This window comes from Eublepharis macularius, chromosome 2 (genome assembly GCF_028583425.1).
Source record: "Eublepharis macularius isolate TG4126 chromosome 2, MPM_Emac_v1.0, whole genome shotgun sequence".
Classification (NCBI taxonomy): domain Eukaryota; kingdom Metazoa; phylum Chordata; class Lepidosauria; order Squamata; family Eublepharidae; genus Eublepharis; species Eublepharis macularius.
In genome coordinates this window covers 122,482,871-122,510,375 of record NC_072791.1, presented here as the reverse complement: position 1 = coordinate 122,510,375, position 27,505 = coordinate 122,482,871, and the positions used below count along the sequence as shown (strand labels likewise).

The 27,505-nt window shown below is 42.4% G+C and overlaps 1 protein-coding gene and 1 non-coding gene across 3 annotated transcripts in view; both read left to right on the top strand.

Annotated features, from left to right (window-relative positions):
* Positions 1–27,505, top strand: part of IPO7 (importin 7) — an 89,695-nt gene that overhangs the window by 34,414 nt on the left and 27,776 nt on the right. For both annotated transcript variants that reach the window (XM_054970442.1, XM_054970441.1), the window contains exons 2-14: positions 73–154; positions 2,558–2,711; positions 3,401–3,559; positions 4,793–4,949; positions 6,994–7,083; positions 8,200–8,294; positions 8,396–8,480; positions 9,019–9,153; positions 13,250–13,349; positions 14,920–14,996; positions 15,542–15,658; positions 23,924–24,013; positions 25,220–25,385. In XM_054970442.1, the coding sequence (XP_054826417.1) occupies positions 73–154; positions 2,558–2,711; positions 3,401–3,559; positions 4,793–4,949; positions 6,994–7,083; positions 8,200–8,294; positions 8,396–8,480; positions 9,019–9,153; positions 13,250–13,349; positions 14,920–14,996; positions 15,542–15,658; positions 23,924–24,013; positions 25,220–25,385 (1,507 nt within the window). The remainder of the gene's footprint in view (positions 1–72; positions 155–2,557; positions 2,712–3,400; positions 3,560–4,792; positions 4,950–6,993; positions 7,084–8,199; positions 8,295–8,395; positions 8,481–9,018; positions 9,154–13,249; positions 13,350–14,919; positions 14,997–15,541; positions 15,659–23,923; positions 24,014–25,219; positions 25,386–27,505) is intronic.
* LOC129325365 (small nucleolar RNA SNORA23) lies at positions 24,923–25,103 on the top strand. Its single transcript, XR_008596612.1, has one exon. It is a non-coding gene; the product is annotated as a small nucleolar RNA SNORA23 (small nucleolar RNA).

The following is a 27,505-nucleotide window of genomic DNA, read 5'->3' as shown; positions in this document are numbered from 1 at the left end:
TGTCTTTATTGTACTGATTTCTAAATACTGTGTTTGATATCTCAGAACTTTTTGTGTACTTCTGTTCCACAGGCTCACAAGTCAGTGAATTTTGTTTCAACTCTTCTCCAAATCACTATGTCGGAGCAACTTGATTTACCAGTGAGACAGGCAGGTAAGTGTTGGTGTTAAATCTCTCAGAATATATTTACATATGTTTTTAATTAATATTATGTAATTGAGCAAAAACATGTAGCAGAAACTACACTTAAAAAAATTAGTAGCGTAGTCTCAAAAATTGAAAAAAATAATTTTGCAATAATGGTGGAATTACTGTAATTTGGATTTTTGTGCACGAAACTGTCCTTCATCATATTTATAATTATATGATAACTATGTGTTCATAATTAGAGAATTTCTTGACAATACCTGTAATAGCAGCAGAAATAACCTTCCAATTAGAAATGGAATGGTGGAAGACACCAGACTTTTCAAGTTGTGATTTCTAACAAATGTTTGTACTTAATTCAGACATATTTTGGTATCTTGTCACATATGAGGACATACTGGATTGGATCTAAAGTACTGTCATCAGAGTTCTGCTTACTGAGTAGAACATGTGCTGATGGCTTAAGCCTGGCACCCAATAGTCAGTGCAAAAGAAAATGCTCTGTAGCCTAAATTAAGTGTTCATGGAGAATTTTCCTGAGTAGCCTGAGTTAAGTCGTGAACCCATGAAGATTTAGTATTGGGGTTGAAAATAAAATTGACAGAGCTCTAAAGTAGACTCTGAAAGGAAAATGAAGACTAATAAATGGGGATATCAGAGTTTATTGAGGAGAATCTGGATTATAGGAAAGTAGTTGAAGTGGAGGCACAGTTCACAGCGGTTGTCAGTTCTTCTTTTTTCCACCTGCGGCAGACCAGGCAACTTGTCCCTTACCTGTCTACCTGTGACTTAACTACAGTGATCCAGGCAACGGTCATCTCTAGGTTAAATTAATGTAACTCACTCTACGCGGGCCTACCCTTTGAGCCTGACCTGAAGATTACAGCTGGTGCAAAATGCAGCGGCGCGCATCATTATGAAAGCACCAAATAGGGCGCATACTACACCAATATTGCGCAAGCTGCATTGGTTGCCAGTGGAGTATCGGATCAGGTTCAAGGTCTTGGTATTGACCTATAAGGCCCTGTACGGACTGGGGCCAGTGGACCTGAGGGACCGTCTCTCCCCGTATATTCCCCAGAGGACCCTCCGATCAGGAGAAAAGAAATTATCAGTCCCTGGCTCCAAGGAGGCCTGCCTGGCCTCGACAAGAGCCAGAGCTTTCTCAGTCCTAGCTCCTGCCTGGTGGAACGCTCTGTCTACCGAGACCAGGGCCCGGCAGGATCTACTATATTTCCGCTGGGCCTGTAAGACAGAGTTGTTCCTCTAGGCTTATGGCTGAGGCTGGGCCTTTACTGGGTGGAGGATACAACATCTACTCCCCTCCCTATGAGAGCTGCCCACCACTGTTCTTAAGCTGCTGCTATGTTCGACTGTACTGTTGCATTATTTGTAATTAACTGTATTGCCATCATCAAGAAAAAGAGTGCTGCTATTTTTTAAATATTTTTGTACGATGCTTTTAAATGTTTTATATGGAATGTTTTAAATGGTTTAATGCTGTTATCCGCCCTGAGCCTGCTTGCGGGGAGGGCGGAATACAACTACGATAAAATAAAATAAAAATAATAAAGTAATATGCATTTCTGCACAAGCTACCACAGATCTGTCAGTTAGTACCCAATTCTGATATCTACCCAGTAATGCCCCCACAGAGGAATGCATACTTCACACAGTAAGAGGAAGGGGGGCAAGGAGTAAGTGGAAATGGGGAAGGGGGGGGGAGAGAGAGAAGAAGATGTGCTGTCTATATTTTTCTGTGTTGGGAAAATCATCAGGAATCGCTCAGTTTCATCTGTCTTCAGACATGCACACCAGCTATGGCTTGGAGGGAGGTCTGAAGAACAGCACTTGGCAATGGGACCAAGTGGGCAATTCAGCAGTAGTTCCAGGTAATAAATCCAAAGAGAACGTGAGGCTAAGTCTGATTAGTATGACAGGATCAAGGGTGCATAGATAGGAAGCAAGTAATAGTGCAGGCACATGTTCATCTTCAAGGAAGTTATATGCAAGCAGCATGTACAATTTGGCATCAGGAGAAGAGATCAGTTATAGGGATCAGAAAACAAACATTGATTTTCATGGACCTTGCCAGGAGATGAATAAGAGTCTGGGGAAATAAAACTTGTCATTTCTGATTGGTGTAGGAGAGAATACAAGTTAGATTGGATGTATTTCTAAAACCTCAAAATCAAAACATAAAACTATTGAAAACAAGGTTTAGAAACAGAGTGCAGAACTGTTGGTGTTTTATATGGTATATTCCATGAAAATGGTTAAGTGAGAGAATTTCATGGAACAAATTCAGAAGTTTTATTAGTGTGCCATTGTTTGCTGTTCATGTAATTAACTGGACCAATATTATTACATTCATAATATACATATTAATATTGATACATTCTGTTATAGGTGTTATCTACTTGAAGAATATGATAACTCAATATTGGCCTGATCGTGATACTACACCAGGGGAAATCCCACCTTACTCAATACCAGAAGAAGACAGACACTGTATTCGTGAGAATATCGTAGAAGCCATTATTCACTCTCCTGAACTGATCAGGTATGCTTGTTTGAGTTATAGTCACTGTGTATTCTTTTCATATGTTATATCTTCATTGTCACTAGAATTTAACATAAAGTTTGTACTGGAAAGCATAGGATCTGTGTAGCTGAAAAAAATGGCAATGGCTACCAAGTGCTTCATGAATCTATGTATCTTGTCTGATATTAAAGAGATATTTGGACTATTGCTGGCCTTTGTGTTTCCAATGGGAGGATTCTGTTTGTTACTACTTGCTCCTAGAACCAGTACCATTTTAAATCTGCATGTCTGCTCAGCATTTCCACAGGATGCTCACAATAACAGGTCTTAAGATCATGACCGGAGACATCTGCTTTCTCCCCCTTTTTTCAGTTTTGTAACATCCAGCCTGATGAAGAATTCTAGTGAGCTTGAAAGCTTGCACAATGTTTTGTATCACATTGGTTCGTCCAAATAAAAGATATTTTTTCAATTTTGTTCTTGCTTTTGGACATCCACAGTTCTAATCTTCATGGTATTAAAGAGAAAAAGGTAGCTCTGTCAACATTTAAATGATTAAGACTAGCTCCCTTCTGTAAAAAAGACCTGAAACTTTCTTAATAGAGCCCTTGCAGCCCTCCCCATGCTTTTATTTCAAATACTTATGAGCCACTTCCACACATGAAAGAAGTAGCAAAACATGTAGCCTCTTGTGTTTTGTATTCCAGAGTACAACTTACTACTTGCATTCACCATATTATCAAGCACGATTATCCTAATCGTTGGACTGCAGTCGTGGAGAAAATTGGTTTTTATCTTCAATCTGATAATAGTGCTTGTTGGCTTGGAATTCTTCTATGTCTTTACCAGCTTGTAAAGAACTATGAGTAAGTTCCATTCTTGTAGTAATCTCCTAGAAGAGCCATAGCAGGGATGTGATACACCAGTAGCTTACAGAGCTAGTTTCCAGACAATAGGTCTGGGTGAGTCATTCATGCTAAATAAACTACAGAATGGGCCCCTTCTGTAATGATTGTATGGGAGTTTGTCAATGCAGAAAAAGCTCCTAACAAGACGCTTGCACTTGGCATCCTTTCAAAATGCTGTGGAATTCATAACCAATGCTGCTAAAGTTCCTGCAGACTTTACCATTCTTTTTCAAGTTTTAGAGTCCTAGTAGTGTAGAAATATCAAACTATTCTCCTTAAGGGGTCACACAAGTTTGTTTTAACAACATAATTTGCGGCCCAGAGGCTAAAGACAATTTTGTTGCAGAAGCTAAACAGATTTAGTTCTGATAAAGAACAGTTCAGTAGTCTTCTGCAAGTTGCTGTGAACTGGAAGAAGAGTGGGGTGTGAATAATTAAATGATTTATATTAAAAATTAGTTTCCTTTTAAAAGTTATGCTTCTTCTGCTGAGAAGAGGGGTTCTCTGAGTTAAGAAAATCTTAGGATTTGCTTTTGTAAGCTTTGCTTCTACCCCAGCCCTATTTTCATGATGGGATTTTCCTGCCTAGAAATGATCTGTGCCGCTTCTGTTATTCACTATAATGTTAACTTAGTTCTAGAAGTCAAGAAAAAATAACAGGATCCCTTCCTATTTTTCACATTTTGACGAGTTTTTTCACAAACATTGTTAGGACCATGTAGTTTTGTTTTAGTCTCTTGTACCCTTCATGTTTTAATAAATGCTACATTTACTAGGACTGGCTGTATTTTGAATTCCTAAGTTAGGTAATGGTATCAGATTTTAGATGCATTGAAATTAGACAGTCAGAATGTCTCTAGCCCTGATTTATCTCAAGCAAGTTCTGACTGTAATTTGCCTTAACTTTATGCTAGTTACATGATACAATGTTTAAAGAGCCAACTTTGCAGTGGATATGTTTAAATAACTGCTTCTTTTTTTTTTTGCCATGGAGCAAAAGTGGTCTTATGTTCCCTGGCTTAATCACAATTTTAACTGATAAATGCATAAATTACATTATCTCCAGAGGAATCAACACAGAGTGATAGGTGTAGTACATTCTTACATAAGTATTTTCTTTTGAAGCTGCTCTTCTTTCTTTTAAATTGTAGTGGCATTAAAATCTTCCTAAGTCAATTCTTCTTGTTAAAGGTATAAGAAACCAGAGGAGCGGACCCCTTTGATAGCAGCAATGCAGCACTTCTTGCCAGTTCTGAAGGACCGTTTTATCCAACTTCTCTCTGATCCCTCTGATCAATCTGTCCTCATCCAGAAACAGATCTTCAAAATTTTCTATGCCCTTGTTCAGGTGAGGTCCGTTTATCTTCTTAATAGATGCTTTAATGACACAGTCCTGTGCAGAGTTACTCCAGTTGATTTCAGTGGATTAAGACTGGAGTAACTCTGCATAGGATTGTTCTGTAAATCGTATAGATAACCTCAGAAATGGTTTTCCCATCATTTTAGCCAGAGAGATAAACATATGTGGGCATAGAGGATTTAAGTCTTGTTTTTACTTATTTTCAAATCTAGTATAGATGATAATGGATTTGTTAGAAACTGTATTTTAGGTTTTCCTTGAACTGAAATTGTGGTATGTTTCTTAAACCTTCTTTGTCCTTGCAGGTGGGTGTTGATACCCTGTCAGCATTGATTGTAGAAAACTAGGATCTCACAGCATTTGTTGTGTCTTTTAATGACAAATACTAGTGTTGGTTGCTTGGGATATTTTAAAAAATTAATAAGATTAGATCTAGGCAAACAACCAGTATTTATAACAATGTTTTCTTCTACAACTATATGAGCAGTAGCTGTAGCTTCTAGAGTTCTACTCAAGGGGGCTAACAAAATTTAAAAAAACAATAAAAGTATAAACTATAAATCATAAAGAGCCAGCAATAAAATTATTGATAAAGCTCCAATTATGGAGCATACAACAGTACAAGCATCATAAAACAGCATCATATTGTTCCAGAAGCTATAAAACACTCAAAAGGTAGTAATAATAATAAAAATAAGAGTACTCCTGTGGAATGCAGGCCATAAAACAGCCAGCTAAAAATGTTGTGATAAATTTCAATGAAAAGCCCTTAATTAAACACAGAGTTGATCAGTTTTAATGTGCTTTCTCTTTGAGTTGATTCTGCTCGTGTTTTAAGGTTCTTCTGTCTGCTACTTTTTGTTTCTTCAGTGACTCATACACTTCTGGTTATCCTTGTCCAAGTGCCTCCATTTCAGTCTCTCTGCCTCCGTGCTACAGTATACTTACTGTCAGTATCTTAGCTCACGTAGTCCACTGTCTGCTATGCTGTGGATACTTGTGTATTCCCATCACAGCTCATTTAAAGGGTTTCTTCTTTCCTGCAGTGTCCTGTTTTCTTCAGCAACTCCCCATTAGTTGCCATTCTCCCTTACCTGTCACTCATTCCCCTGGCATTCACTCATTCCCCTGGTATTCTCTAATCTCCCTAGCAACTGCAACCCCCACATTCTCCTTCATCTGGCCATTCCTTCTATAAAGTTCACTAAAGAATCTTATGATCCTTCTCCATTACTTTATAAAGCTGCCATCTATGCTATCTCAGACATAAACAACAAAAAACCCTTATAGAATTTAACTTTTTCCGAGCTGATCCAGAGTTATGCACAGCCTATTTCTTTAGTCCAACAAGAAAAACACAGTTGCCAATTAGTTCAGTATGATGAAGAACTTACATGGTACAAAGGCCACTGTTTAAGTTAAGCAATAACAGGTAGAGGATTGAATCAGTTCTCTGCTTTTTAATCAGTGCCAAAAGGAAGCTACAGGACACAACACACAGGTAGTGCTTCTATTCTCAGAAGGTTGTGGTGGTGAAATCTCAGTGAAACCAAATGGTAATGAAAGAACTTTTTCGAGGGTGAGAGAAGGGGCATGTATGTCCTGGATGGAGAGAACTGTGTGTATAGCAAAAGTTTCCATTTCCTATTGTTTTTCTGTAGCAGCTCCTCTTCTGTTTATAAAACTTGTACCCTGTTTTGACTTACAGAATAAAATTATTGCATAAAAACAGTCACAATAAAATCATCCAGATAAAACCTAAGAGATTTAAAAATGCATGTCTTCGCCATGAGGCACGCTTCTGGTCATTTTAAAAAGGGGCTATATTTTATGCAGTGAAAATATTCAAGGTTTGATTCATTAATGTACATGCATATTCCTCTTTTGGGTTATAACTATAATATGGCATCAGTACTATTCTACATCATAATTCCACAAGTCAAGAAGGTGCTTAATAAAAGTTTGAGAAGAAATTCATATATGTACATAATGTTTTGTTTTTTAAAGCCAGATTAATTTGTATTTTTAATAGTACACATTACCACTTGAATTGATCAATCAACAAAACTTAGCAGAGTGGATAGAAATTTTGAAGACAGTTGTGGATCGAGATGTTCCAGCTGTAAGTATTTGTTACTTTTGGCCTGTTTTATACACAACAGTTGGATTTTCGTTCTCCTAATTTGAATAATTGAATATTCTCCCTGCCTCTATAAGATATAACCTTGGACAGTAATCAGTATATGGACAAGTGTAGTATAATGGTTACATGCTGAACTAAAATGGAGGAGATCTGGCTTCAAATCCCTACCCAACTTCTTTTGTCTTGCTGAATCCCACAACAAATTAGACAAGTTTATCTTTAATAGAACAAGGCTTGCCTTGTTATCTGTGAGAATTGCAGTTTTGGAAATGGTAAACAGTGTCTGGAACATGTTTTCTATTCCCTTTCTTTCATACAAACATCTATTGATTACAGCCCTAACCCCAAAGTACATAAATCAGGAGTTTTTGAGCGGCTTTTTGCTATTGCTCTCACCATTCTACATCATCTTTCTATTTGGAATATAAACAGTTTTTCTAGTGTTACGTGCAGATTCTCATTCCTGTGATTATGGTAATTTTTGCAGAAAAGCACAACACCTTGAATATTTCCCTACCCACCAATTAAGATCTTCATTCCAATCCCCAGTCTCTGTGCCCCTGTCCATGGAGGTGAGGGGTATGGCAGCCAACCATAAAGCTTTTTCAATTGCGGCACCTAGCTTATGGAATTCCCTCCCCTGTGGTCTTCCTGACACCCGCTCTCCTGGCCTTTGGGTGACAGGTTAAGCTATTTCTGTTTGGCCAAGCTGTTATCTGTGTTTTCCCACCCTTTAGTTAACCTATAAAGTCATTGAAAATGGCCTGTATAATTTTCATTGTGTTTGCTTGACCTGATTTTATTACTGTTTCAGTCTTGATCTTTATCTGCTGTTGAATTTTTTTGCTCTTCTGCTGTTTTTGCTATTTTAGATTTCTTGTTGGTTGAGTTAAGTCATCTTTTGTTGTTGATCAGATTGGTTTGATGTTGATTATTTGATTGTGTCTCCCTCTTCCATTTTTTACTTTTTGATTGTTGTCAGCCACCTGGAGGACTCCTCTTTTGAGAGGCAGCAAACAAATATATTAAATAAATAGATATAAATAAATATTGTTAGGTACTTACATTTTGGAAATGTCATATTGATTCCTAAAGGAAACCCTTCAAGTTGATGAAGATGATAGACCTGAATTACCTTGGTGGAAATGTAAGAAGTGGGCATTGCACATTTTGGCTAGGCTTTTTGAAAGGTAATAGGTTTTCTTCATACTCCATTTGTTGTAAAAATGTAATTTATTGGTATGCGTAAAATATTGCCACTTTATTTTGGGCTTCTTTCTAAAAATAATAGATATGGAAGTCCTGGCAATGTTTCCAAGGAATACAATGAATTTGCTGAAGTTTTCTTAAAGGCATTTGCTGTTGGTGTTCAGCAGGTAAGATGATCTTCAGATCTCATGCTTGTTTGAGAATTATGCACTGTACTTTCTCCAGTCTTCAAAGATTACATCAATTTAGTGTACAGAACATGTGGATAATTTGAAATAAAAGTTCTAGTCTTTTAAAAAAATAAAAAACACTCCCCATTAAAATCACAGTTTAATCCTTCATTTTTGGTATTTAGCGATAGTTATTTTTGAGTTACCAAACAGGTCTCTTAATGATGGTATGAATACCATAATAAATTCCGTGGAAGGGAAATGCCTAAAATGTTTAGCAGCCGTGTCCTGCACCCTCCTCTCAAAATGTTTCTCCATACCTATGGTAAACCATTTTGTACCATAAAATGCAAAGGATGTGGGAAAGTGTTCTTAACAGAGGGTTGAATGTAGTACACCTACAGCCTGACCAGGTTTTTTTTTATGATGTTAGGTACATTTCTGTCATCTAGGCTCCTCCTTCAGTTAGTTTTTGGCAGTTGTTGACAAGATGCTTAGATCTTTACAATCTACTAATTAGAGATGATTTTCTTAGGTTTTGCTGAAAGTATTATATCAATATAAGGAAAAGCAGTACATGGCTCCTAGAGTTTTGCAGCAGACATTGAACTACATCAATCAGGGTGTGTCACATGCAGTCACGTGGAAGAATCTGAAACCCCATATCCAAGTAAGTTTTTTTTTTGTTTCCCTGTGAATGGTTTCTTACATAACTGAATCATGCATTAGTGTATGCGACATATTTTGGTGCAATATATTTTGAAAGGGAACAACTTCTAGTTGTGTTTTCAGGGATTTTAAGTTTGATATCAGATAATGCTTCAATAAACATCCATAGTTCAAGATAAAATTATTGTTGTTTATTTATAGCCCTTTCTCACTGAGATTCAGGGCAGATTACAAACTGCAAGTGAATACAATATAACCAATAGCTAGGACATTTACAGAGCAAAAATACAATATGATCAACAGTTAAGACATTAAATTAAAACAGATACATTAGGGTACGGTAGTCACAAATTTGAAAACCAGCAGAAAGCCAAATACTTAGATGAAACCTATTCTAAATTAAAGTGTAAGAAATTAACATGACATTTTAGCAACATTAAACTGCATGGCAGGAGCGTGTCTACATCAGCAGGGAGTCCCCAATAGCCTAGTCTGTAGTCCCTATCGCTTACCATCTATTTCTTATAACACAGCCCTATAATTTCTCTCCGTTGAGACTAGGGCCCTGCAGGACTTGTTACAGTTCTGCCAGGTCTGTAAGACGGAGATGTTTCCGCCAGACTTACAGTGGTGATTGAGGCGTGGACGAACTGCCCAGTTGGCCCCTCTGCTGCAGCTTTTTGGTCCACTTGTTTTACATTCTTTACATTTACACTTGTTTTACATTCTTCCAACCTGCCTGCCCTAATTCTATGATATTGGTGTGTGGGATGTATTATGGTGAACCAACAAATGCTGCATTTTAGATTGTTTTAACTTTTGTATTGGAGTTATGAAATTGTTTATTTCATCTTTTATTAGAGAGCCAGTTTGGTGTAGTGGTTAAGAGCGCGGGACTGTAATCTGGAGAGCCAGGTTTGATTCCCCACTCCTCCACTTGAAGCCAGCTGGGTGACCTTGGATCATTCACAGCTTCTAGCTCTCTCAGCCCCACCCATCTCACAGGGTGTTTTGTTGGGGGGATAATAATGACATACTTTGTAAGTTGTCCTGAAGAGCAGTTTATAAATCGAATGTTGTTATTATTATATATTGTTTTAATTCATTGTATTACTATATTATGTTGTAACCCACCCTGAGCCCGCTCGCAGGGAGAGTGGGCAAGAGATCTGAGTTGAAAGCCCTCATGAATGATTCAATCTTGCATCGTTTGTAGAAAGCCAGGAGAGTGGGAGGCCATTCCATGAGGTGGTGGCCACCACAGAGAAGGCATGTGTACAGGCAATTGTTGATTTAGACCAATTGTAGGGCAGTATCTGCAGAAGGCCCTGTTCAGATGAGCGAAACTGACATGGCAGAACACACAGAGAGAGGTGGTTTTGCAGATATGAGTGGCCTAGGCCATGAAGGGCTTTGAATGTAATAGTCATAACCTTGAATTGAGCCCAGTAAGTGATGGGTAGCCAACTGAGTGACGGCAAGATGGGAGTGATATGCATGCTCCGTCTAGCTCCTGAAAGTAAATGATCTGCAGTGTTTTGCACCAGCTAGAGTCTCTGAGTTGACTTTGAGGGGAGACCTATGTAGAATAACTTACAGTAGTCTTGTCTTGATGTTGCAGGTGACCATATCAGCCATGTTGAGGTAGGGAGCCATCTTCCAGGCTAGTCTAAGTCAGGAGAAAGCCTTTTTTGCTGCTGCATTTACTTGTTTCTCTAGCAGCAATGCTGGATCCAATATAACCCCTAGGCTTTTCACTGAGTCAGCCAAGATCAATTGCGCCCTGTCAAAGGTGGAAAGCATCATGTCCTTCAAGATCTCTGCTTTTCCAACTAGCATCACTTCTGTCTTGTGTGGGTTCAGTTTCAATTCGTTTGCTTTAGCCATTTGACAGCCACTTGCAAGCAGCAAGTCAGTACCTCTACATCGTTATCAGGGGATTTGGATAGCAAGATATAGAGCTGGTTATCATCTGCATATTGATGGCATCCAATTCCATAGCTACAAATGATTTCTCCTAAAGGCTTTTGTAATGATTTCAAGAAATGGGTGCATGTGTCTTTAAATGTTTGGTGAGATAGGTGAAGAGTGGGGGGTGAAAGAGAGAAATGAGTGAGTGATATGATTGGTTGATGACAGAGAGTGGGCGGAGTGAAGGCAGTTTTCAGTTATTGAGGGAGAGAAAAAGGTTCAGTCAGGGCAAGAGAGGCGAGCTGTGTGCAGCCTGAGGGTGTTCATGTATTTGTGAGGGAAAGGCAACCTGAGTGGAAGCCTGAACTGAGTGTGTCTGTGAGACTACATATTCATTCTATGTGAAGCAGGCAAACTGTGTGTGCGCCTGAGAGAGAAAGAATTGAGAGTGAAAAGAAAACAGGCTAGCTGTGTGCTGTCTGAGGAGTTCTCTGTGAGGGAAATATAGAGCCTAGAGAAAGAGGCTAACTGTGTGTGAAGCCTTACAAGAGATCTGTGTGAATGAGTTTGGATGAAGCAGCTAGAAGAACTAAGAACGACTTTTATGTAACCAATACGCTTCTTAAAAAAAATAAACTTTGTTTTGTTATATCCCAGAGTTATCTCCCATTCCTATCCTCAGGGCCACATAGAACCACAAAGGAGCCTGACGCTCAAACACGTTACAAAAGGGAAAATTTAAATAAAACATTTTGGAATTATATATTCCTGGTGGCAGCAAACTACCCAAAGGGTGTAAGGGGGAGATTTAAAGCAAAATCCACCCTAAAGAAAGTACAGGTCATAACAGCTTTATATAGAGGTTGAATAACATTGGGGGATAAGATTGCGCTTTATGGAACCCCTCAAGATAATTCCCACACTGTGGATATTTTCTCTCCAATAGCAATCCTTTGAGTTCATCTCATGAGGAACCAGTTTGGTGTAGTGGTTAAGAGCGCGGGACTTTAATCTGGAGAGCCGGGTTTGATTCCCCACTCCTCCACTTGAAGCCAGCTGGGTGACCTTGGGCTAGTCACAGTTCTCTGGAGCTCTCTCAGTCCCACCCACCTCACAGGGTGTTTTGTTGTGGGGATAATAATAACATACTTTGTAAACTGCTCTGACTGTCCTGAAGGGCAGTATATAAATCGGTTGTTGTTGTTGCTATAATTTAAACCAGTCTAAAGCGCATCCCCTGCCTCTTGTAAGCGGCAGGTCCCTTTAAACTTCAGCTGGCATGCGGGGGTGGAGAGAAAGCCCAGCCCCCTGAATCACTTTGGAATGTTCCAAATCTTTATGGAGCATTCCGCAACGATTCAAATACCTGAATCCGAAATGGCTTGCTGCTTCGGGTTTTGGGTATTTCTGAATGTTCTTCCTGCTTCTGGTAAACCCAAAGCAGGAAACCCGAATATTTTCGGGGTGCACACCCCTACTGCGGGTAGATCCAGGGGGAGCAACAATGAAGCATAGCCTTTGTCTGCATTCATGCAGAGTTCCTAAACTAGAGCTGTCTCCATCCCATAACCTGGCCTAAAACCAGACTGAAAAGAGTCCAAAGCACAAGAGTTGTCCAAGAAGTCCTGGAGTTGGTCAGCTACTGCTCTGTCAACTGCTCTGCTCATAAAGGGCAGATTAACGACCAGGCGATAATTGGCGACATTATTTTTGTCTGATTTTTTTAAAGTAGTGGGTGGATGACTGCATCTTGAGAGGCTGAGGGGAAAGTGCCTTGAGTTTGTGATTGATTTATGATAGACATCAGGGGCTCCTTTACGTTGTCTTTACAACATTTAATACCATTAGGATAAATTCTTAGTCAGAGAGAAAACAGGGTGTTCCTAACTTCAGATCTGCTTGATTTGAGGTATTTAATGCATTTTTGCCGTTTTGTACCTTTCATATATTTTACAGTAAGTCTAAACTCATATGTATCCTATTCGGTACATTGGATACATCTAAAAGATTTTCAGTGTATGACTCTCTGTGATGTTGTGAAACTTGCAAAAGTCAAATTAAACTTATCTAGAATGTAGTTCATTTGGTGCCCTGTGTGATGCACTGGCCTCTGTATATTGTTTTCCATAAAGCTACTGTGCCAAAGATACACAATAAAATATAAATTGTTTTCTTATTTATTATAGGGCATTATCCAGGATGTTATTTTCCCACTGATGTGCTACACAGATGCTGATGAAGAGCTATGGCAGGAAGACCCTTATGAATATATACGTATGAAGTTTGGTAAGTAGTCCAGATCTTAAATACGTATGTGCAGTAAGCATATGCTTTTTAACCAGACATTTGGAAATGAGAAGATGCTGAGTATAATGGGTAGAAACCCGCACAAAATGTCTACTTGTCATTGAGCTCTTGTGCAAATGAAAATGCAAACAAAGACAGTAGTAGCCACTTGTGCTCAGTCAAACATATTGTACCCGTACTTTTGTTTCTAGTTGTGCAAGTCTTGTGCACGTAATTTCAGAGCATAAAATCTTACGCATGTGGAACTGCATTAGGTCTGTTTAGGTTTCTGGTTTAACATCACTGGATCCCAGCCAATATGTGGGCAGTATAACTCTGTCCGTCCTATAGTTGTTGCAAAACAAGGAGAGGCTTTTACCAGTGTTTGTTATGGAATCCTATGCAAGCAAGACAAAATTGATCCATATACTCTTGTCCTCTAAAACTAAAGAAATACCTCCCTGCACCCCTCTTTAGCTATGGTTTACAAGGCACAAATTTGCACAGAAAGGACAATGACTTCTCTCCATGTCCTGCACTGAAAAACAATTTTGTGTGTCATTCTTAAGTCACTGTCTCACCAACACTAATGGAGTAATTCTGACAGAGGTATGGAGGCCCAGAGTTTAACCCTGTGCTTTGTAGAGCAAAGCAGGGTTGGGCTGTGTGAATCAGATTCTCTCTTACATGTACTAAAAAGTAAATTCCCCCTTGTTCTGTAAAGAGTACTACAAATAAATGGACACGGAATTAGCTTTATAGAATTCCATAGGCAGGTCCCCCCTCCGGTAGAGCAACAGTTTGTTTTTCCTGTTAATTTTGTTCAGAGTTTTCCTAGAAAAATGTTTAGTTGGAGATGACATGAACTGATTTTCTCAGCATGATAGTAAGGATGAGTTTTGGACTACCTCACAGATCTATAGAGATTTCAAGCATATGGAGTACAATATCTTGGTAGAATTTGCATTCTTTGGTGTTAGTGCACAAAGTGACACATATTTTTGGAATACCTTGTTCTGGAGAAAGATAAATGTGCTTTGTATTTGGTGCTCCCTGTTATCAGTATAATTCCTAAAAGAATAAACAAGATATAGTAAAATTGATTTACTTTATAGTCCATATTTCTCATAGAAACCTGAAAGTTTGTTATATGAGAACAAATCGGAAATTCCTATAGGAACAACACTTGGAGAAGAAAGATTAAACTGATTGTTGGTTGTTGTGGGTTTTCCGGGCTGTATTGCCGTGGTCTTGGCATTGTAGTTCCTGACGTTTCGCCAGCAGCTGTGGCTGGCATCTTCAGAGGTATAGCACCAAAAGACAGAGATCTCTCAGAGAGATCTCTGTCTTTTGGTGCTACACCTCTGAAGATGCCAGCCACAGTTGCTGGCGAAACGTCAGGAACTACAATGCCAAGACCACGGCAATACAGCCCGGAAAACCCACAACAACCATCGTTCTCCGGCCGTGAAAGCCTTCGACAATACATTAAACTGATTGTGACGTCTGAATTAATTACTTTTACATTAGTTCCTTTGTGTTTCATTTGACTGTTTAATGTGTTTGACAGATGTATTTGAAGACTTTATTTCCCCCACAACTGCTGCTCAAACATTGTTGTTTACAGCATGTGGTAAAAGAAAAGAGGTATGCTTTTTTTGATAATTCCTTTTAATTTAGAAATAAGTGTTCTTCCTCTCCTCTGTTAGATTAGTTCTGTGTTTATTTGTATAACTTCAATTAGGAATACAAAAATAAGTCTCTGGAGACTGTAAATGCTTGTTGACATTCATTTTAATGTTCATTATTTTGATGTAAGAGTTCTAAACTTTTATTTATATACTTCATTTATACCCCACCGTTGTCTCCATGGGGCCCCAAAGTGACTTACATCATTCTCCTGTCCTCCATTTTGTCCTTATAGCAACCAATTGAGGTAGATTAGGCTGAGTGTGACTCGCCCTAGGTCATGCAGCAAGCTTCCATGGCAGAGTGGTGATTTGAATATGGTTCTCCCAGATCCTAGTCCAGCACTCTTACCGCTGCATCACACTGGCCCTCCAGTGTGACTGATATTGTATAATGTATTAAAATTAGGAAAAAATAACATCAAAACCAATGTCCACTTGTACATTTTCTAATACTGAGAATACTGTCTGAAATGTTCTCCCTCTCTCTTAATCTCCTGCTAGGTTCTGCAAAAGACTATGGGCTTTTGTTACCAGATCCTCACAGAGCCAAATGCGGATCCCCGTAAAAAAGATGGCGCTCTGCATATGATTGGCTCTTTAGCTGAAATACTCCTGAAAGTAAGTATAGTTGTAGTAGGTCTTTTGATGCCGTTATCTCTTTCCTCTCTATCCCAGCCATAAATAGGTACTAATAAAACTGTATCTACATATATACCTCTTTCTAATGACAGTAAGCACAGCTGAATCTACTCCCTTGACAAGATCTCTTTTATTGCAGAATTTCAAGTGTCACATTACTTGACCTGTCATGACTTTGTATGTAATAAAGGTGTTATTTTCTGGGAGGTGTTACAAGTAGACATGGGCTCGAACGGAGGAAAAAAACTGAACACGCTGTTTGTTGCCGCCGCCAAACATGAACAGTAACGAACATGTCCCGTTAACAAACATGTTAGTTGTTTGTGGGGGCCAGAACGGCCCCCATTGGACTAAGAGAGCCCATATTCACAGGGAGTGTTCAGCAGGCTCTCCTCCAGCCATCACCCAAGTTTGGTCAAGATTGCAATATGGATCTTGGAGTTATACATTCCCAAATCCAACACCTCCAGGAAACTCCCATTTGACACAATTGGAGCCACCAGTTGACTTTGGCCCTGTGTACAAGTGGTGAACTCGAAGGCAGGCTGCCTCCCTTCTAGGGGGTGGGGGGGGGGGTTTGGCCGCTCACCGGCAGCACCCCTCATGTGCTTGCCTGCCACGCCTCCCAGAAGCTACTTTCCGCCAAGGTATAACGGAGGGTAATGTCGGTGGCTATACTGGTTCCATCCAGAGGGGGAGAGGTTTAAAGAGGGACCGGGAACTTGTCAGGGAGAGGAGAGGACACGATGGGCAGGACAAGTTGTGGGGAAGGGTCGTATTGGTGCCATCCAGACAGAGAGGGAGAGGTTGAAAGAGGGACCGGGACTTGTCAGGGAGAGGACACGATGGGCAGGACAAGTTGTGGGGAGGGGTCGTATTGGTGCCATCCAGAGAGGGAGTGGTTGAAAGAGGAACTTGGAACTTGTCAGGGAGAGGAGGACTCCTGCCTTCGCGGAAAGGATGGGATGGACAGGACAGGAGAGGTCATTGGGAGGGGTCTGAGAGGTTCCAGAGAGGGAGAGGTTGAAAGAGCTACCGTTAGGGAACTTGTCAGGGAGACGAGGACAAAGGCTTCCTGGCCGCATTGCGCTGCAGAACCGGGAAGTCCCCAACAATTGCGAGCCATGAGCCGAGAAACCCACTGATGTTGTCAGCAGCGGCAGTGAACATCACCCACCTTCCTGCCTTCACGGAAAGGACGTGACTGGTCGCGGCGGGACCCATTCCCCCCTGCTCAGAGCGGACAGCCGGAGCCATTGACAGGGGCCACAGTACCGCACAATTGCATGTGCAACAGCAGCTGAGCTGTTTCTCGTGCCCAGAAGCTGCCGCAGCTAACATCACCCACATTCCTGCCTTCGCAGAAAGGACGGGATGGACAGGAGAGGCCGTTGGGCGGGGTCTGAGCGATTCCAGAGAGGGAGAGGTCCAAAGAGGAACCAGGAGCTTGACAAGGCGAGGAGGAGCAAGGGTTAACAGCCGCATTGCAGAGAAGAGCTGGGAAGGAAGTCCCCATCATCCACTGTGAAGTATTACGCAGACTGCTCCGGGAGAGGCTTGTCCACCCCTCCTCTGTCTTAGTGGAGGCTGTCACCAGCATCACTCACCTTCCTGCCTTCGTGGAAAGGATGGGATGGGCAGGACAGGAGAGGTCATTGGGAAGGGTCGTATTGGTTCCATCCAGAGGGGGAAAGGTTGAAAGAGGGAATGTCCAGGACCTTGTCAGGGAGAGGAAGACAAAGGGCTGTTACAGCTGCATTGCAGAGCGGGACCAGGAAGGCCCAAAGGCAGCGGCAGTGCCGTGGTAGTCTCTCGTGACTAAAGGCGGCAGCGGCAGCTGACATGACCCACCTTCCTGCCTTCGCGGACATGATGCGATGGGCAGGACAAGTCGTGGGGAAGAGTCGTATTGGTGCCATCCAGAGAGTGAGAGGTTGAAAGATGGAACGGGAACTTTTCTGGGAGAGGAGGACAAATGGTTACCAGCTGTGGAAGCAGCCCTGAGAACTGAAGGGGGCTAGAGCCTGCTGCAGAGGAGCTTGGCCTAGAACCACAGTAGACTTGGGGTGGCTCAGAGCCCAGGTAGGTCCAGGTCCACCGAGGGATACCCATGTAGGTTGAGGTTAACCTTGACGAAGGTCAACATGTCCACCAGGTCTGGGTGCAGACGTGTGTGGCGGGGACGGAGGAGGTCTCCCAGGTGGGAGAACACCCGCTCGCTCTGCACGCTGGTAAGAGGGCAGGACAGGATGTTGGTTGCCACAATGGACAGGTCCGGCCATACGGCAGATTTACTCGCCCAATACTCCAAGGGGTTGGAATGGGGGGGGCTCGGTGGGCTCAGCGAGGTACTCTCACACCATAGCCACCGCCAAGTCCTCCACTGTGAGAGACGCGGCCACTGTGCTGCGGCCAACCACACAGCCCACTGATGAGGCCCAGAGATCAAGTGGGGCTGTTTGGGTGGGTCTCTCCTGGCGTGTCTCTCTTCCCCCTTCCCCCCCTCCTCTGCTACTGCCTGCCCCTCGCCCCTGCCCGGTTCCCTCTGTCCTGCCTTCTCTTTCTGGAAACGGAGCACTGCTGTGCGGAACTCCTTTTTCCAGCGCTGCATCTGACCCACCTACATGGCGATGCTGCCCTTGAGCCAGGGGTCACAGAAGGAGGCCATTTGGTATGGCACCTCGTGGCGCAGAGGATGCAAGCGCTCGGACCCTGGGGAGCAGCTCTTTCTCATGCTCGAGCTCCCTGGCCAGGAACTGGTTGAGCCCGTGGATCAGGGGGATGACCTGACCCAGGCTGGCCTTGTACAAGCACAAGAGCTTGTCCTGCAACAGACCCTTCTGCTCCACCAGACGACATATCATATCGTAGGTGGAATTCCAGCGGGTGGGCAGGTCCTGAAAGAGTTGGTGCTCAGGGTTCCCCCCTCCTCCTGCCTCTGGAACAGCTCGCAGGAAGGATTGATGCTGCAGGAGAAGTGGGAAGCGATGCGGTGGCAGCTCTCCAGCAGATTGTGCGCCCACAAGGTTCCCTCGTCCCAGCTATCCCTTGGCTTGCTCCCCAGCCCGAGCATGTCCCTCATCACCAGGTGCAGCTTGTGCGCCATGCACACTAGGCCCGGAAGAGATGCCTCTTTCAGGGTTGCCAACATGTTGCTTCCCGCGTCACCATGAAGCCGCGGCCAAACCCTTCTGCCCCTGCCGTCCACTCCCTCAGAGCCGCCTTTACCGTGATGCTGATGTTCTTCCCAGTATGGACCTCATCCATCCCTTAGGCCTGGAGAAGAACTACCCTGTAGCCTGGTGTCAAGCATGGCACCTTTTTCCAGGTGCCAGTTCTTGGCCTAGGGTGGCGGAGGTCCTCTGGTTGCAACCAATGAGCGGTGATGGCAAGGTAGCCATCACTTGAAGCCAGCTGGGTGACGTTGGGTCAGTCACAGCTTCTAGGAGCTCTCTCAGCCCCACTCACCTCACAGAGTGTTTGTTGTTGTGGGGATAATAATGACATACTTTATAAACCACTCTGAGTGGGTGTTAAGTTGTCCTGAAGGGCGGCATATAAATCAGCTGTGGTGGTTATTATAAGACAAAGCAAAAAGACCAGATCTAGGGGATGTACAGTCAGCTAAGGAAAATAGAGTCCCCTCTACAAAATTAACCAATGAACCAAAAATTATTCAGTTTCAAAGTGCATGAAATGCATAAATCACATCTGGTTTATATAAATTCATGAATATATGATTCATAAATAAGTATGCAATATTCATACAGCCTCTGACAGATACAGTAACCAACCACTTTTATCTGCAAGTGTATACAGTCAATGAACAGTCAATAAAGTGCAGAAAGTGCAAAATAGACGGCCCGTGGTGTTGTGTCCTTCAGCCAGCATCTGCTCCCAGACGTCCTTGCCCTATGGTCAATCGGCTGTTTCCGTTTCACATGTGCTATCTTCACACTGTGCTTCCTCAGGGGCACAGAAGAAGAACATACTTATATGTAACACAATTCTCACAAAACATAGATGCACAATTGAAGTTACAATGCAAAATCTGTTTAACATTTGTTAAACATTTCTACTCACTCTGCCAGTTACCATCGTTTTCTCATGAAGCCACGGCCAAACCCTTCTGCCCCCGCCGTCCACTCCCTCAGAGCCGCCTTTACAGTGATGCCGATGTTCTTCCCAGTATGGACCTCATCCATCCCTCAGGCCTGGAGAAGAACTACCCTGTAGCCTGGTGTCAAGCATGGCACCTTTTTCCAGGTGCCAGTTCTTGGTCTGGGGTGGCAGAGGTCCTCTGGTTGCCACCAATGGGCGGTGATGGCAAGGTAGCCATCACTTGAGGCCAGCTGGGTGACATTGGGTCAGTCACAGCTTCTAGGAGCTCCCTCAGCCCCACTCACCTCACAGAGTGTTTGCTGTTGTGGGGATGATAATGACATACTTTGTAAACCGCTCTGAGTGGGTATTAAGATGTCCTGAAGGGCAGCATATAAATTGGCTGTTGTTGTTGTGATTATTATTACAATTCCTGTCTGGCCAGGAAACACAAGATTTATCTGTTGTGGTAATGGCAAGTTCTCTGTTATCTGGATAGAAAACTCTCACAGTTGATATGTTGCCATCACTCAAGGACTGAATGTTGGCATATGTGATGGACTGCACATTTTAAAAAGCCTGGGAATGCTGTACACAGAGCTGCAGGACTATTAAGGGTTAATCCCCCACAGAATCAGAGAGCTTTGAGTGACAGGCTACTCCTAGGCATCTGATTGGGTAGCATGAGTTGGAAACAGAAGGGTCTTTCAGTCATAGCTGAGAGGTATCGAGTGTGAAGAACTTGGGAAGACGAGGCCTAACAGAGAGCAATTATAAACACTGATGAGAAGTGGGGAAAGTTGACAAGGAGGTTTGGGAAGTAGGCACAGACTCCCATTCAGGCCAAAAAAAGGGGATAGATCTTCTGAGGAGACATTCCCTAACCAGTCAAACAGGGAGATAGCTCTTGAGAGTGCAGAGATCCCTGGTCAGGTGTGGTTGGAAACTGCCTGAGGAGACCATCAGATTCAGTTAACTTCTGAAGGAAAGCAGGGGAGAGAAGGGGATTGGGGTACTATAAAGTATTTCTAACCCCAAAAGAGGAGAATACTAAATGAAAGTATACTAGAGTATTTGGTGGAAACCAAGGGGACAAAAGCCTAAAAACATAAGCATTTAAGTATCTGTGAAGAGCATAACAACTGAAGGGTGTGCATGTTCTCATTTTACCTCAGAGGTAGGTGTGTGTGTTGAATTGCCTTAGAAATTTTCAACCCTTGATTTCACTTGTCCTTTTCCCTCTAAAATAAATAAACTAGTTATTTTTAAATTTTAAAAATGCCTCTGGCGTTATTTTTGTTGTTTAAGGATGAGGAACCGTCATAACATGTTTTCTTTGTAGTAAGCTAGGATCCACAAATTCATTTGCAAGTGTCAGCTGCATATTTATTTATTTATTTACTTACTTATTTGTATCATATTTGTATTCCGCCCTCCCCGCAAGCAGGCTCAGGGCGGATAACAAGCTTAAAATCATTTTAAAATGTTCCATATTAAAACATCATATAAAAATAGCAGCACTCTTTGCCTGGCAGCAGCAATACAACTATTAACAAACAATACAGCAGTACAACTAGATATAGCAGCACAGTAACAGCAGCTGGAAAACAAACAGTGGTGGGCAACTTTCACAGGGAGGGGGGTAGATGTTGCATCCTCTGGCCAGCAGAGGCCCAACCTCAGCCATGAGCCTGGTGGAACAACTCTGTCTTACAGGCCCAGCGGAAAGATGATAAATCCTGCTGGGCCCTGGTCTCAGTAGACCAGAGCATTCCACCAGGTAGGAGCCAGGACTGAGAAAGCCCTGGCTCTAGTCGAGGCAACGTGGGCCTCCTTGGGGCCAGGGACCGATAACAATTGTTTTTCTCCTGATTGGAGGGTCCTCCGGGGAATATACGGGGAGAGACGGTCCCTCAAGTACGCTGGCCCCAGTCTGCACAAGGCCTTATAGGTCAATACCAGAACCTTGAACCTGATCCGGTACTTCACTGGCAACCAATGCAGCTCGTGCAGTATTAGTGTAATATGCGCCCTATTTGGTGCTTTCATAATGACGCGTGCGCATATAGAAGTGGGGAGAGTTCATACGAGGTAAGTGAGCTCTGTGTCCCTTGCCACTCCTTTAGCATTCACAGAGACTCCGGAAAAGAATGAGACCAGTCTCTCATTCTGTGCTGTGTGAAGTAATGTGAGAGATTTAAACCACTTTTATCTTGTTCAGTACCAGCATGAAATGAGATGAGGCCTGTGCATGTCCTCATGGGCCCATTACGCACGGCACACTATAAGCCGCTGCTTTTGAGAATTCATGCCGATTGGTACTGCATCAGCTTGGGCTCCCAGCATCCGGCACTGCATGATGTGAAAGTGATTTGACATCTTTTAAATTCCAGATACGTTGAGATGTGTCTATTTGAAGCTGCCTTTGTGGGGGCTGGAGCCGACATCCCTTTTTTAAAAAAAATTCAACACATGCATCGTAATGTTGCAATGTTGGAAATCAGTGTGCCCACTGTCCCCCTCCTTCTCCTTGTCCCTGTGTTTGCTGATTGGGCTGTCCTGTGCCCACCAACTTTTTTTTAATTCTGGAGAGGCAATTAACAGTAGAGTTCTTGGGGATGCCTACAAAGTACTTTTTGCACTTGTTCCATTACTAGATTGCTTTGGTGTGGTTTGAACTGTATGCTTGGCACAAAATGATACCTCTTTGCCACAGCAAAATGTTAAAATGCTGCTACTGAACACAACGGTGTTCTCATTTGCCTCCTCACATCCCATGACCGTGTCCTGGGATGAGTAGGGCAGTTTCTTGAGACGAGTCCCTACCCCCCCACCCCCTTTCCAGATCACTGTGATCATAAGCCCTGGTTGTAAAGAAAGGAAATAAAAAAGTAAACCCAAGAAGTGATCAGTGGGGAATGTGGATCACCATCAGAGAATGGGACAGACATTGTCCTTAGAGGGGTAGGATGCAGAACGTCACAACATTGTGATTCTCCCCTAGTTAAAAAAATGGATGCTTAATTGGTTGGAGTTTGTTTCAGGCTTGTCTCAATGCCAAAGAGTTGGTCAGATGATAATTTGTGGTCACAGTTTGCAAGGTAATGAATTTGCAGTCTTGAGGGAGTGGTTTCCACCAGGTGGCGAACCAATCAGGGCTCAGGGAAAGGAAAGGGGGGAGGAGAGGCAGTACAGGACTAAGAATTATGCACATATATAAGACGCATCAGCAGTGACTCAACAGTGGCTTTAAAAAAGTTGCATCATGTGCACTGGGAAAAAGGCCAGGGAAAGTTTGATTCTGTTTCTCATGCCTCCGTTTCTCATGTGGAACTCTGGAGACAGAGAGAAGTAGAATGAAATTTGAATTGCCGTAAATTGACTGTGCAGAAAAGACCATGGAAAGAGGGAAAGGAATCTTCTCCATTTGGCACCAGATATTGTAGAAGCTGAAAGCAGTGAGAAGCAGCTTCTTACTGTCTCCAGAGTCTCATGTTGAAGGTTTCAAGTTCTGCATGCCAGAGGACTGGAAGAGGAGAAGGGTCAGTGGTGACCATAAAACAGTTTCCTTTGGACACTGAACATTTTAAGAATTGCTAGTAAATACTAGAATTCACTTAATTACTGAAACGGAAAAATCAGTGCTTTAGAAAGTGAATAACTTACTGATTGTGCTTAGTTTTTCTTTGACAGAATGTAAAGTTTCAAGTCTGATTTATCATTTGTTTATTTATTTAGAACATTTCTATGCAGCCTTTCCACCCAAATAAGGTCCCCAAACAGCAAACATCAAAACGTTAAAGCAACATTTAAAAAAAAGCAAATATATATTGTAAAACTTTTATAAAAACATACAGACATACAAATGCATAACAACACAATCATGTAGATGGTTCAATTAGAGTCACTGGGCCTCTTCTCTGTCTTGGTAAACAGATTTTTGTATCTGAGAATCCTAGTTTAACCAGGACCATCTTGTTAACTTCAGTTTAACTAGTATAATCTCATTTGAAAATGACCTGTATAGTAGAGTTTTACTTCCTTAATGGGGTGGGGAATGGAAGGAATTCCTCTTTGACAAGACATTTTTATTTGTACATGGTAAAACAAGTCAGACCTGTCATTGTCTTAATGTTCCTACAGAAAAAGATATACAAAGATCAGATGGAATACATGTTGCAGAATCACGTTTTTCCTCTTTTCAGCAGTGAACTAGGCTACATGAGAGCACGGGTAAGAGCAAAGTTGTTTCTCTGGACTCATCTTCCTCATTTCTTTTCCCATTGTTGCCACTTGTGTGAAGCTATCTAGTGGAAGGTTGGGCTATGCATATGCTGCTTCCTTCACATGAAAATAGTAAAGAGTCCAGTAGCACCTTAAAGATTAACCAACTTTATTGTAGCATAAGCTTTTGAGAACCACAACTGTCTTCATCAGGAGCATCTGATGAAGAGAGTTGTGGTTCTCGAAAGCTTATGCTACAATAAAATTGGTTAGTATTTAAGGTGCTACTGGACTCTTTACTATTTTGCAATTACTGACTAACATGGCTAACTCCTCTGGATCCTTCATAGGAAGGCTATGTGAAATAGCGTTTAATAGATTATAGCTGGCAATTGGTTTTTTGAAGGCACATGGGGCAAAGCCGGGGATCTTGTAGTAGGAGGGAAATAACGTCCATAGGAAGGGTCAGTGGTGACCATTCCTTCTCTAAATTCCCAATCTTTTCCCCAGCAGCTGGAGTATAAATGGCACAGGGCTGGATAAGACCAACATTTTACAGGCATAAAATATCCTGATACCTTCAGTGGTATAACTTTTCTCAATTTCTTTTAGAAATGTCAGTATTAACAATTTTTCTGTAACAGTGAAGTATCTTTAGATGTTTTCATCTGAAAGAAGGAAAAAAGCATTTCCCTGAGGGCAGGGCAGAACGAGTAGATTTTCAATTAGAGGAAGGTTGACTTAGATCAAACATTAGGAAATAATCCCTATCTATAAGACATTTAGCTGGGGAACAAGTTAAGAGATGAAAAATTGGTTCTCCATACAGAATCACTATATGGTAAGTTTTTATTTAAGTGACCATCGTGCAGTTGGGTATACAGCTGGCATCTTCCCCTTAAAATGAAATCAATGGCTGCAGTCATGTGTGCATAGTTTCTGATCTGTGTCTAGTAATACGGTCCATCTGTGTTCTGCATTTGGACTGTATTGCTCACATACAGCCTGTGGCCAAAGAGCAACTTGAGATCATAGTACTGGTCCAGTGCTGTCGAAAGACAAACTTACCACTGACCAGCCTCCAAACTCTCAAACAAATCTCTGGAAAAGGGAAAAAACCCCAAATGTTTCTGTACAATTTGTCCATGTCTGTTTGATTCATGCTTTGACTGTTGTGTGGTATCCGTACCCCTAATGTCATTTATTGTCTTCTAGGCTTGCTGGGTTCTTCACTATTTTTGTGAAGTTAAATTTAAGAGTGACCAGAATCTGCAGACAGCTCTTGAGCTGACAAGAAGATGCCTGATTGATGATAGAGAAATGCCTGTGAAGGTGGAAGCTGCCATAGCACTGCAGGTTTTGATTAGTAATCAGGAAAGAGGTACTTGGTCCTGCACTGAACTATCAAGGGAGCTTAGGTCTAGTGGACTATAGAAAATCTAAATAACCCTTTCTAAAGATGTGATCCATAGCATGCACGATTTCAAATGTATTTACATAGAATTCGTTTTTGGTCTATAAGCCTCCATTTTATACTTAAAGAGAACAATACTGTACATCTTTTATCGTACTTTGTTACCTGTGGTTACGACAAGCATGCTTTTTGATTTTGGAAGATAAGAACTAAATCTTTTACTAAAGATTCCTCTTTGGTCTTCAGTGCAGTCCCACATTGGGACTACGCATGCGCAGGCCTGTTGACCAGAAAGGATTCTTACGCTCTAAAGACCAGAAGGGGGCGCTCTGCCCCTACTACGCACGTGCAAGAGTTTCCTGCCGAACGCAAGTAGAGGGCGGAGCTCTCCCATTCCCCTCATTTCTTTTTTCACTGCCATTAGGAGAGGTTCTCCTTAGCTCTATTCCTCGCTTACTGTGATTTCTTTAGAGTGATCTTGTCATAACTCATTTTTTAGGAAATGTTTACAATGTGAAATAAAGATGCTTCTCACTGTGAAACATGATCATTGTCTGCTGCGTTTGGGTGAAACCCACATTTCAGGAGGCAGACTTTGCCAGAAGTTCTTGGCTCAAGCAGCGTTATGGGAAAAGGCTCTCCCTGGCTCATATATGTCAGCAGCAAAGATATTTGCCGCGCTGAAGCTGCCTGCCCACTTGAACCATGAAGGGTTCTGAGGGCCAGATGATGAAGTCACCAGCCCATTTGAACCGTGAACTCCAGCTTCAAGGGCCAGATCCAGCAGCAATGTTATCTGCTGTGATGGATCTACTAGCCCAATCCGAACCGTCCACTCCAGTTCCAAGGGCCTGATCTGACCGCAAGTTATCTGCCTCGATGGAGCCGCCAACCCATCCTGAACCGTTAATTTCGATTCCGAGGGCCAGATCCGGCAGCAAAGTCTTCTGCCGCGATGAAGCTGTCAGCCAATTTGAAAAGTCACTCCAGTTCCGAGGGCTGCACCGATAGTGAAGCTGTCCGCTACTTTGAAACAGTCAGCCCATTTTGAACCATCAAACCCAGTTCCGATGGCCACATTTTGAATCTGAACAGGAGGTGCTGACCACCAGCTCTGACTAACCCCTGTCGATTCTGACAACCCCTGTTGGATGCTTGTCAGATGATGAGCAATTTCCCACCTTCCCTCTCTCTGGAGCACAGGGAGCATCACACCAGATGTGACTCTTCTGGAATGCTCTACCTGCTTAAAAGCCTAACTTAATCCTTTGCTGTATAGGTAGAGGACACTTGTCTGCCTAGGTTTTTCCCCACCTTCACATCCCATTTCAGGAGGGATGAGGGCGATCGCACGCCACTTGATGATCTTACTGTGCCTAACTTCACTGTGAAACTGACGGGTTCCTGCAGTTTTCTCAGGGGCCTCAACTTTAGAGTTCTCATAATCATATGCACCTCAGTCTACAGCAACCCTGGTGCCTGTAAATAACTGGCACCAAGCCATTTGTCTGCTTCCTCATAGGTCCTAGCGCCACCCTCACCCCGTCTGTTCTTGTTAGTCAGTTTTTTATCTCAATCACCTACTTTCTGAGTTCAGAGGACAATAGGAAAATGATCCCACATTGTTTCAACCTCTAATCAAGACCTAGGAATAAAGCTTTGCATCCTTTTATTCCATCTCTCCTATTCCCTTAGCCCTTCCTACCAACAGAATACCTATTGCACTTTGCCCACAGCCAGTGCAAAAACCCCTCCTCCACTTTTTCCATTCCTTGGAAGATCGAGAAACACTACAATCTTAAACAGCATGATTGCCCCCATCATCTTTACCTCCCTTGCACATCCTTTCTGCTTGCTGAGGAGGTTTAAGTCTGTTTTTTTTGTCATGCCCTCTCATCGCCTTGGACTGACAGAGAGGGAAATAAACTGTGTACAGCTGACTGCAACTATACTCATCTGTGACTTCCATTCTCAAACCCTCAAAGCTTAGGCAATTCCTTTCCTAGAAGGAGCTCGCAAATTATACTCAGGTCTTTTTTCTGACGAATGCAGAGTCCCTATGTGGGTCCTTCAAAGGAAGGCTATTA